The 12,090-nt window shown below is 42.5% G+C and overlaps 1 protein-coding gene across 1 annotated transcript; it reads left to right on the top strand.

Annotated features, from left to right (window-relative positions):
- Nucleotides 1-128: 128 nt before the first annotated feature.
- RPP21 (ribonuclease P subunit p21) lies at nt 129-2,798 on the top strand. Its single transcript, XM_040464831.1, has 5 exons — nt 129-1,214; nt 1,287-1,387; nt 1,483-1,565; nt 2,383-2,508; nt 2,655-2,798. Exons 1-5 carry the CDS (start codon nt 1,158-1,160, stop codon nt 2,750-2,752), a joined length of 465 nt encoding a protein of 154 aa, XP_040320765.1. The 5' UTR covers nt 129-1,157; the 3' UTR covers nt 2,753-2,798.
- Nucleotides 2,799-12,090: the final 9,292 nt, after the last annotated feature.

Genomic DNA, 12,090 nt, shown 5'->3' with positions numbered 1-12,090 from the left:
TCTCTGTGTTGTGTGGTAATTTGACAATGGCCTTGTGTTATGTAAGAATTACTGATGTTAAAAGTGCATGTTCTTGGGGCTGTCCTCAGTGATTGATCAAAGTCTGGGGTAGGGCTGGGCCTCTACATTTTAAACACACTCCTCATTTGAATTTAGGGAACTTTGGGAAATTAGTCCCAGAGGAAGTTTGGGCCATTTCTTCTGAGCTGAAGGGCTGGTTCCCTGCCTGGCCTGATGGGGTTTGAGAAGGGAGAGAGGCCTCATTCTCTCCTTACTTAATTCTGCCCTCTCCCTGTCTCAGGGTTCATTCATGTTATGCCCTTCCACCCCACATTCCTCTACTCTTGACTTCAGGAAATGCTGGTCATTATCTATGAGACAAAGGTAAACACAGGATGTCAAACAGAACAAGCAGGAGACTGAGGTCAGAGTAAGGGATGTTAAATATATGCCTTGGGTAGGGGTATGGGGGAGAGGAGAGTTTCAGAGACAGGAGATGCTGTCAAAATTTCTGTGCTCCAGTACCTAAGACTAGGAGTTAGCTAGGATCACCTACTATGTGTCTAGCACTGCATAACACGAAGTGTTTTTTGGGTAAGTGGAAAGGAATGGGAATAAGCTGTACTTCCCTCCCTCCACCACCCTCATGATCCTTTCCAATTTCACTCCCACCAGTACCAGTGCTTTTTTTGAATGTATAAGTTCTGTTTCTTCAGTCTGTAGATCTTCCAGGCATCTATCTACCTTTGGCTTGTGGAAAGTAGGGAAGAAGTTCTAGCAGGTATAAATTGCATATAACCATCTCCCCAGCCTATCTACATAAAGAGACCAGTATTCTGTCCTGAAAATATTTCCTAGTTTAAGATAATCTCCTGTTCCACTAGCCTTTCCTACCTAGTACAGTTGATCATGGGCTTGAGGAAGACTAGAAGAAGGCCAAAACTCAGAAAGGCGCCCTGGGCTTGGATTGCATGGATGAGTATGGGTTTACAAACAGCTGGGTCTGTGAGGCCACAGGGTGGCGCCAGAGTAAGGATCTCCCTGAGAGAGGCCCAGGAACTACACTTCCCAGGAGGCCTTGTGCAGGCGCCCGAGACGGAGCTATCGGAGGGGCAGGACCTGCGGACGCTCGCTTGTGAGGCTCTAGTGCAGCGTCGATGGCTGGCCCAGTAAAGGACCGAGAGGCCTTCCAGAGGCTAAACTTCCTGTACCAGGCAAGTCCGTCGGGGCGTTTGGGGAGGCGACTGGGTTTGGCCGGCCACCGAGTGACGGTTTCCCTTCCCTAGGCCGCCCACTGTGTCCTTGCGCAGGACCCCAAGAACCAGGCGCTGGCGAGGTTTTACTGCCACACGGAGAGGACCATCGCAAAGCGGCTGGTCTTGCGGCGGTGAGACGCTCCGGGAGCCTGGTGGCGGGCGGGACGTGGGAAGAATGGGGAGAATGAGCGCAGGCGCTCGGATCACCATCCCCCTCCGCCCACAGGGACCCCTCAGTGAAGAGGACCCTCTGTCGTGGCTGCTCTTCCCTTCTTATCCCTGGCCTCACCTGCACCCAGCGTCAGAGACGTGAGTGCTCCTACTAACGTGGGGTGATTGAGGTGCAGTAGTGGGTTGGGGAGGGGATCCCCTTCCTTGCTTTAGATGGGCGTCTAGCGTGGGATTTGCAGCAGCCGACATTTTCCAGCTTTGGGTTAAATTGGTAACTCCTCTGGGACAAACGAAGATCTGGACAATAGGGAAATGATGTTGCTATAAGAGGTAACCCACCCATACATAATAATAGGTGTTATTTTGCGTTGTGGAGGACAGGATTCACATCACTGTTTTCATTCATTCATTAAACAAATACTGATTTTTCTTTCTAAGGTGTATCAAGTATTGTATGAGATACATTATTCTCATTGAAATTATAGTCTGATAGAATAGACTAAGAAACAATTAAAATAGTGTAGAAAAATGCTTTAATTGGGGAGGTAACATTACTTATACCAGTAGTGATGAGGTTCATGATCAGCAAAAGGAGTGAAGAGATGGAAATTCTAGGCATGTGTGAGGACTCTGAGACAAGAGAGCTTGTGGTGCTGTCAAGGAGACCAGAGTTTAGGAGCCTGGAGTTTGAGGTGGACAAGGTTAAAGCATGAGGCTGGAGAAGGAAACAGGGCAGATCTTAAAGAGACTTCTAAGGACTTTGGACTTTATCTTAAAGGATACAAAAAAATTGAAGAACTTTAAGCAGGGGTAAGACATCTCAAATTTGTATTCAAAGTTGGGGAGGGTTGGAATTCATACCGAAAAACAGTGGAGGCAAAATTGGATGAAGGAGAGCTTTTCTTCTCCTAAATCTGGGCACTCTTTCCCCACCCCACCCCTGCTTAAACCCCAGGATGCAGGGGACAGCGCTGGACAGTACAGACCTGCCTAACATGCCAGCGCAGCCAACGTTTCCTCAATGATCCTGATCATCTGCTCTGGGGAGACCGGCCTGAGGCCCAGCTGGGGAGCCATGCAGGTGAGAGGTTTGTAGAGGAAAACTGAGGATACTCCAGGGAGATTGGAGTGATGGGGGGCATAGATCTGATGAGGTTACACAGGTGGATTCTACGTTGCTGGGAGAGGTGCCACAGTCTTATAAAACCCAAATTCTCATCTACACAGATCCCAAATCTCCACAACCCCTGCCAAACACAGCCCACCCCATTCTAGCCCACCTCTGTGAGGAGAAAGTGCAGCATGAGAGCTCCAGCCACCAGTGATGGATTCATCTTATCTTCGAAATAAATAAAGTATATTGGTGTCTCACTTTGTGTGATTCTGTGAGTATTTCAGCTCTTCATTCTATTTTCCTCTGTTTCGGTTTGTATTTCTCTGTCACTGGCTAACCTCTCTGTCTTTACCATGTTCATATTCCTACAATTTGGGGAGATCCTGATTTCTATAAACCACTTGCCCACTGAGCAGCTTCCATTTCCAGGATACTGACCCCAGTGCTCCTTCATCCCTGCTTCCTTAGTGCAATGCCACATTTGGAACTCAGGATCCAGGGTTGTTGGCAAGAGCTTGAGCCTTCATAGAATATTTTTTATTTAGGTAGCCCTCACTGTTGACTAAAGGGCTAAACAGACTGCTGATGCCACTGATGTCGTTTTTAGACAAGGAAAAAAAGAATGGCTTCAGATCCTCCAGGCTCACTCCAAGCTGATCTTTCCCAATCTCTTGGTTTTCTTCTATAAAATTCTAATATGAGAAGTGGTACAAACCTGAACAAGGTCAAAGGTGATAACGAAAGGACATTGGTGGACAGTACACAACTGTGCCCCATAGATAAACCCTCAGGATTTTCTTGAGAATGAGTAAACAACAAAAATTGTTTTATTTGATGTCGGTAGGGAACTTACTCAAAGACAGAATTTCAGACTGACCTCTTGCTGGGTGCCAGCTAATCAATTTCCCTCAAACATATACAAACAAAATTCACGATTCCCAGAATACAATTTTCTTTCTTCTCTTGCTCTTATAAATCCTGTGTTGTACTTATTTATTGCTGCATAAAAATCACTGCATGATGTGGCTTCAAACAATGATTTTGTGGACTATGCTTTCTGAGAGCTTAACTGGCTAGTTTCTTCTATTCCATATGGCATCAGCTGGGGTGACTCAGCTGCATTTAGCTGCTGTCTGTGGTACCTGGTCTAGAAGACCCCAGAAGATTCATATGCATGTCTGCCACCTCCTTGCTTTTCTGTGTGGCCTATTACATAGCTGGTTTTGATGTTCTCACAGCATAGGTCTCTCAAGGAGGTTGGACCTCTTACATGCCCTCTGGCTTCCACCGAAAGCAGTTAAGAAGTCAAGCTCCAAGGTGCAAGTACTTATCAAGCCTCTGTTCTCATCACACTTGCTGATTGATGTCCCCTTGACAAAGCAAGTAACCAAGCCCAGATTCAACAGGGAAGGAGCATGCATACCAGAAGGTTCATTTGTTCCCTGGGACCACCAGTGTAGCAATCTACCACATCTTTATTTTGCCTTCATCCTTGACTCAGTTTTCCCATTGACTCTGTATGTCAATAGGTTACTTGCATGAAAAATAGTAAATAGTGTGCAAGTAACTTTCTCAGTTACTTTGTAACAGTTTATTTCTGGAGATAGTGTCTATCTGGGTCAACTGTAACAACCAACATAAACATGTAGCCTGAAAACGCACCTCCTGTAGACCTGGACGCTTTTCATCTTCAGTTCTTGTTCCTTGGCTGCATCCGTGAGTCTCATTTCTGATCTTATTCATTCTTCTACACTGGGTCTGATTTTTGGCTAAGTTTGTTTGGAGTGTTTTGTTGATTGCACATGACTGAACATGCCCATAGTGGGATAATGAGGGAACTTTGAGTTTTGATTTTATGGCTGAGTTCATTAAGTGATATCCCTCGTGTGGGGAGACTGTGGAAATCATGTTCCAGTTGGGAAATAGATGAAACCATGTGGAATATGGTTCACTTAGGTGTTTGTGGTTCGTTCATCTGTTTTGTGTTTTCATCAGAATAGATTCCTCTAACTAGAGGTCATGGTCCTATTCCTCCTTCCAAAACTGTGTCCTTTTTCATGTTTACTAATTTTTTTTAATTTAAATTCTAGTTGCTTAACACATAGTGTAATATTGATTTCAGGAGTAGAATTCAATGATTCATTACTTACATACAACACCCAGGGTTCATCATAACAAGTGCCCTCTTTAATACCCATCACACATTTACCCATCCCCAACCCAACTCCCTCCATCAGCCATCAGTTCTCTATCATTAAAAGTCTCTATGGGTGGCTTGGGTGGCTCAATCAATTAAGTGTCCAACTTCAACCCAGGGCATGATCTCACAGTTTGTGAGTTCAAGCCTTGCATCAGGCTGTGTGCTGACAGTTCAGAGCTTGGAGCCTGCTTCAGATTCTGTGTCTCCCTCTCTCCCTGTCCTTCCCCCACTTGTGCTCAGTCTCTCAAAAATAAACGTTAAAAAAAATTTTTTTACAGAGTTTCTAATGGTTTGTGTCCCTCTCTTTTTTATTCCCTTCCCATATGTTTGTTTTGTTTCTTAAATTCCACATGAATGAAATCAAATGATATCTTTCTCTGACCGACTTATTTCACTTATCATAATACACTGTAGCTCCATCCACATCATTGCAAATGTCAAGATTTCATTTCTTTTGACAGCTGTGTGTGTGTGTGTGTGTGTGTGTGTGTGTGTGTATCTCACATCTTTATCCATTCATCAAATGGACATTTGGGCTCTTTTTTGGCTATTGTTGATAATGCTGCTATAAACATCAGGGTACATGTACTCCTTCAAATCAGGATTTTTGTATCCTTTTGGTAAATACTGAGTAGTGCAATTGCTGGATTGTAGGGTAGTTCTATTTTTAACTTTTTGGGAAACCTACATACTGTTCTCCAGAGTGGCTGCACCAGTTTGCATTCCCACCAAGAGGGATTCCAAGTGCAAGAGGGTTCCCCTTTCTCTACATCCTCACCAACGCCTGTTGTTTCTTGTGTTGTTACTTTTAGCCATTCTGACAGGTGTGATGTGGTATCTCATCGTGGTTTTGATTTGTATTTCTCTAGTGATGAGTGATGTTGAGCATCTTTTCATGTGTCTACTGGCCATATGGATGTCTACTTTGGAAAAATGTCTATTCATATCTTCTGCCCATTTCTTAACTGGATTGTTTGTTTTTTGGGTGTTTAGTAAGTTCTTTATAGATTTTGGATGCTAACCCTTTATGAGATAGGTCTTTTGCAAAGATCTTCCATTCTGTAAGTTGCCTTTTAGTTTTGTTGATTGTTTCCTTTGCTGTGCAGCTTTTTATCTTGATGAAGTCCCAATAGTTCATGTTTGCTTTTGTGTCCCTTGTCTCTTGTCTCTGGCAACGTGTCAAGTAAGAAGTTGCAATGGCCAAGTTTGAAGAAGTTGCTGCCTGTGTTCTCCTCTAGGATTTTGATGGTTTCCATCTCATGATTAGGTCTTTCATCCATTTTGAATATATTTTTGTGTATGGTGTAAGAAAGTGGTTCAGTTTCATCTGCATTTTGCAATCCAGTTTTTCCACCACCATTTTGAAGAGACAGTCTTTATGCCATTGGATATTCTTTTCTGCTTAGTTGAATATGAGTCGACCATATAGTTGTGGGTCTATTTCTGGGTTTTCTATTCTGTTCCATTGATCCATGTGTCTGTTTTTGACCCATACTGCCTTGATGACTACAGCTTTGTAATATAGCTTGAAGTCTGGAATTATGATGCTTTCAGCATTGCTTTTCTTTTTCAGGATTGCTTTGGCTATTTGGGGCCTTTTGTGTTTCCATGCAAATTTTAGGATTGTTTGTTCTAGCTCTGTGAAGAATGCTGGTGTCATTTTGATAGTGATTGCATTAAATGTGTAGATTGTGGGGCACCTGGGTGGCTCAGTCGGTTGAGCATTGACTTCAGCTCAGGTCATGGTCTCGCGGTTCGTGAGTTCGAGCCCTGCGTCAGGCTCTGTGCTGACAGCTCAGAGCTTGGAGCCTGCTTTGGATCCTGTGTCTCCCTCTCTCTCTACCCCTCCCTCGCTTGCTCTCTCTCTCTCTCTCAAAAATAAATAGACTTCCAAAAAATTATTTTAAAAATAATTTTAAAATACTGCTTTGGGTAGTAGAGACTTTTTTTTTTTTTTTTTAACAGACAGGGTTGGGGGAAAGAGACAGAGAGAGAGACAGAGAGAGAGATAGAGAGAGAGAGAGAATCCCAAGCAGGCCCCATGCTGAGCTCATGGGATCCTACGACCCTAGGATCATGACCCAAGCCAAAATCAAGAGTCAGACGCTCAACCAACTGAGCCACCCAGGCGCCCCTGGGTATTACAGACATTTTAATAATGTTTGTTCTTCCAATCCATGAGCATGGAATGTTTTCCATTTCTTTGTGTCCTCTTCAATTTTCTTCATATGTTTTCTGTACTTTTTAGGGTCCCGATCTTTTACCTCTTTGATTAGGTTTATTCCTAGGTATCTTCTGGTTTTTGGTGCAGTTGTAAATGGGATCAATTCCTTGATTTCTCTTTCTGCTGCTTCGTTATTGTTGTATAGAAATGCAACCGATTTGTGTACATTGATTTTTTATCCTGCAACTTTGCTGAATTCATGTATTAGTTCTAGCAATTTTTTGGCAGAATCTTTCAGGTTTTCTATGTAGAGTATCATGTTGTCTGCAAATAGTGAAAGTGTGACTTCTTTCTTGACGATTTGGACCTTTTATTTTTGGTTTTGGTTTGCTCACAGTTACAGCATTTTATTTCAGCTTTAGTTATTTTATCCCTGCAGTAAGGGATTCTTTTGTGACTTCTATGCTTTTTTCAAACCCAGCCAGTATCCTTATAATTGTTGTTTTATTTTTTTTTTCAGTTTATTTATTTATTTTTGAGAGAGAGCATGCATAAACACAAGTGGAGTAGGGGCAGAGAGGGAAGGAGAGCAGGAGAATCCCAAGCAGGCTTCACATGACAGTGTAAAGCCCAACACTGGGCTTGAACCCATAAACCTTAAGATTATGACCTGAGCCAAAACTGAATTGGACACTTAACTGACTGAGCCACCCAGGCCCCCTATAATTGTTTTAAATTCTAGTTCAGACATCTTACTTATATCTGTATTGATTAAACCTCTGACCCTTCCTTCTTCCTGTTTTTTCTTTTGGGGTGAATTTCTCCATCTTCTCATGTATAAATTCAAAACAGGGTTGGGGGGGAGGCTGTGTTTTGTGGTCTTGTCTGTTTGTCAAAAGAAGCTAGATCCAAAAATAAATAACTAAACTTCTTTTAAAATAAATAAGGGGCGCCTGGGTGGCGCAGTCGGTTAAGCATCCGACTTCAGCCAGGTCACGATCTCGCGGTCCGTGAGTTTGAGCCCCGCGTCGGGCTCTGGGCTGATGGCTCACAGCCTGGAGCCTGTTTCCGATTCTGTGTCTCCCTCTCTCTCTGCCCCTCCCCCGTTCATGCTCTGTCTCTCTCTGTCCCAAAAATAAATAAAAAACGTTGAAAAAAATTTAAAATAAATAAAAATATAAATTGCTTGTTCTGTATCCTGGGGGTGGTGGGGTTGGGTGGGGGAAGCTAGATCCTATTCACCGTAGAGCTGAAGCTTTGTAGCACTCTTTGTTGTAGTTAAAGGTATTGTGCTGGTTTGCTGGGAGGTGGGCGGGCTGCACTGATTCTCAGGTGGACTTGCCCTAGTGGAGATGCACCTGCAGGGTGGGGGGGGGTGCGGAGGTGGACCCAGAGGCAGGGGTTGGTGTGTCTCTGGCCCCCACTTGGGGGTGCTGTTTTGCTCACTGAAGTCAGTTTTTTTTTTTCAATATATGAAATTTATTGTCAAATTGGTTTCCATACAACACCCAGTGCTCATCCCAAAAGGTGCCCTCCTCACTACCCATCACCCCCCCTCCCCTCCCTCCCACTCCCCATCAACCCTCAGTTTGTTCTCAGTTTTTAAGAGTCTCTTATGCTTTGGCTCTCTCCCACTCTAACCTCTTTTTTTTTTCTCCCCCTCCCCCATGGGTTTCTGTTAAGTTTCTCAGGATCCACATAAGAGTGAAAACATATGGTATCTGTCTTTCTCTGTATGACTTATTTCACTTAGCATAACACTCTCCAGTTCCATCCACGTTGCTATAAAGGGCCATATTTCATTCTTTCTCATTGCCACGTAGTACTCCATTGTGTATATAAACCACAATGTCTTTATCCATTCATCAGTTGATGGACATTTAGGCTCTTTCCATAATTTGGCTATTGTTGAGAGTGCTGCTATAAACATTGGGGTACAAGTGCCCCTATGCATCAGTACTCCTGTATCCCTTGGATAAATTCCTAGCAGTGCTATTGCTGGGTCATAGGGTAGGTCTATTTTTAATTTTCTGAGGAACCTCCACACTGCTTTCCAGAGTGGCTGCACCAATTTGCATTCCCACCAACAGTGCAAGAGGGTTCCCGTTTCTCCACATCCTCTCCAGCATCTATAGTCTCCTGATTTGTTCATTTTCACCACTCTGACTGGCATGAGGTATTATCTGAGTGTGGGTTTGATTTGTATTTCCCTGATGAGGAGCGATGTTGAGCATCTTTTCATGTGCCTGTTGGCCATCCGGATGTCTTTAGAGAAGTGTCTATTCATGCTTTCTGCCCATTTCTTCACTGGGTTATTTGATTTTCGGTTGTGGAGTTTGGTGAGCTCTTTAGAGATTTTGGATACTAGCCGTTTATCCGATATGTCATTTGCAAATATCTTTTCCCATTCCGTTGGTTGCCTTTTAGTTTTGTTGGTTGTTTCCTTTGCTGTGCAGAAGCTTTTTATCTTCATGAAGTCCCGGTAGTTCATTTTTGCTTTTAATCCCCTTGCCTTTGGGGATGTGTCGAGTAAGAAATTGCTATGACTGAGGTCAGAGAGGTCTTTTCCTGCTTTCTCCTCTAGCGTTTTGATGGTTTCCTGTCTCACATTCAGGTCCTTTATCCATTTTGAGTTTATTTTTGTGAATGGTGTAAGAAAGTGGTCTAGTTTCAATCTTCTGCATGTTGCTGTCCAGTTCTCCCAGCACCATTTGTTAAAGAGACTGTCTTTTTTTCCATTGGATGTTCTTTCCTGCTTTGTCAAAGATGAGTTGGCCATACGTTTGTGGGTCTAGTTCTGGGATTTCTATTCTATTCCATTGGTCTATGTGTCTGTTTTTGTGCCGATACCATGCTGTCTTGATGATTACAGCTTTGTAGTAGAGGCTAAAGTCTGGGATTGTGATGCCTCCTGCTTTGGTCTTCTTCTTCAAAATTACTTTGGCTATTCAGGGCCTTTTGTGGTTCCATATGAATTTTAGGATTGCTTGTTCTAGTTTCGAGAAGAATGCTGGTGCAGTTCTGATTGGGATTGCATTGAATGTGTAGATAGCTTTGGGTAGTATTGACATTTTGACAATATTTATTCTTCCAATCCATGAGCATGGAATGTTTTTCCATTTCTTTATATCTTCTTTTTTTTTTTTTTTTTTTTAATTTTTTTTTTTCAACGTTTATTTATTTTTGGGACAGAGAGAGACAGAGCATGAACGGGGGAGGGGCTGAGAGAGAGGGAGACACAGAATCGGAAACAGGCTCCAGGCTCCGAGCCATCAGCCCAGAGCCTGACGCGGGGCTCGAACTCACGGACCGCGAGATCGTGACCTGGTTGAAGTCGGACGCTTAACCGACTGCGCCACCCAGGCGCCCCTATATCTTCTTCAATTTCCTTCATAAGCTTTCCATAGTTTTCAGCATACAGATCTTTTACATCTTTGGTTAGATTTATCCCCAGGTATTTTATGCTTCTTGGTGCAATTGTGAATGGGACCAGTTTCTTTATTTGTCTTTCTGTTGCTTCATTGTTAGTGTATAAGAATGCAACTGATTTCCGTACATTGATTTTGTATCCTGAAACTTTGCTGAATTCATGTATCAGTTCTAGCAGACTTTTGGTGGAGTTTATCGGAATTTCCATGTATAATATCATGTCATCTGCAAAAAGTGAAAGCTTGACTTCATCTTTGCCAATTTTGATGCCTTTGATTTCCTTTTGTTGTCTGATTGCTGATGCTAGCACTTCCAACACTATGGTAAACAACAGCGGTGAGAGTGGACATCCCTGTCGTGTTCCTGATCTCAGGGAAAAAGCTCTCAGTTTTTCCTCATTGAGGATGATGTTAGCTGTGGGCTTTTCATAAATGGCTTTTATGATCTTTAAGTATGTTCCTTCTATCCCGACTTTCTCAAGGGTTTTTATTAAGAAAGGGTGCTGAATTTTGTCAAATGCCTTTTCTGCATCGATTGATAGGATCATATGGTTCTTATCTTTTCTTTTATTAATGTGATGTATCACACTGATTGATTTGCGAATGTTGAACCAGCCCTGCATCCCAGGAATGAACCCCACTTGATCCTGGTGAATAATTCTTTTTATATGCTGTTGAATTCGATTTGCTAGTATCTTCTTGAGAATTTTTGGCATCCATATTCATCAGGGATTTTGGCCTGTAGTTCTCTTTTTTTACTGGGTCTCTGTCTGGTTTAGGAATCAAAGTAATACTGGCTTCATAGAATGAGTCTGGAAGTTTTCCTTCCCTTTCTATTTCTTGGAATAGCTTGAGAAGGATAGGTATTATCTCTGCTTTAAACGTCTGGTAGAACTCCCCTGGGAAGCCATCTGGTCCTGGACTCTTATTTGTTGGGAGATTTTTGATAACCGATTCAATTTCTTCGCTGGTGATGGGTCTGTTCAAGCTTTCTATTTCCTCCTGATTGAGTTTTGGAAGAGTGTGGGTGTTCAGGAATTTGTCCATTTCTTCCAGGTTGTCCAATTTGTTGGCATATAATTTTTCATAGTATTCCCTGATAATTGTTTGTATCTCTGAGGGATTGGTTGTAATCATTCCATTTTCATTCATGATTTTATCTATTTGGGTCATCTCCCTTTTCTTTTTGAGAAGCCTGGCTAGAGGTTTGTCAATTTTGTTTATTTTTTCAAAAAACCAACTCTTGGTTTCGTTGATCTGCTCTACAGTTTTTTTTAGATTCTATATTGTTTATTTCTGCTCTGATCTTTATTATTTCTCTTCTTCTGCTGGGTTTAGGCTGCCTTTGCTGTTCTGCTTCTATTTCCTTTAGGTGTGCTGTTAGATTTTGTATTTGGGATTTTTCTTGTTTCTTGAGATAGGCCTGGATTGCAATGTATTTTCCTCTCAGGACTGCCTTCGCTGCGTCCCAAAGCGTTTGGATTGTTGTATTTTCATTTTCGTTTGTTTCCATATATTTTTTAATTTCTTCTCGAATTGCCTGGTTGACCCACTCATTCGTTAGTAGGGTGTTCTTTAACCTCCATGCTTTTGGAGGTTTTCCAGACTTTTTTCTGTGGTTGATTTCAAGCTTCATAGCATTGTGGTCTGAAAGTATGCATGGTATGATTTCAATTCTTGTAAACTTATGAAGGGCTGTTTTGTGACCCAGTATATGATCTATCTTGAAGAATGTTCCATGTGCACTCGAGAAGAAA

This window comes from Herpailurus yagouaroundi, unplaced genomic scaffold (assembly GCF_014898765.1).
Source record: "Herpailurus yagouaroundi ecotype Mexico unplaced genomic scaffold, PumYag 511, whole genome shotgun sequence".
NCBI lineage: Eukaryota > Metazoa > Chordata > Mammalia > Carnivora > Felidae > Herpailurus > Herpailurus yagouaroundi.
Note: the sequence above shows the minus strand (reverse complement) of the source record. Positions and strands in the feature narration are given on the sequence as shown.

Bases quoted from the DNA above. Each gene is read 5' to 3' on its own strand.
- RPP21 (XM_040464831.1), top strand. From the start codon at position 1,158: ATGGCTGGCCCAGTAAAGGACCGAGAGGCCTTCCAGAGGCTAAACTTC. The intron at 1,215-1,286 runs GCAAGTCCGTCG...TCCCTTCCCTAG, and splicing joins GGCTAAACTTCCTGTACCAG to GCCGCCCACTGTGTCCTTGC. The intron at 1,566-2,382 runs GTGAGTGCTCCT...CTTAAACCCCAG, and splicing joins CTGCACCCAGCGTCAGAGAC to GATGCAGGGGACAGCGCTGG.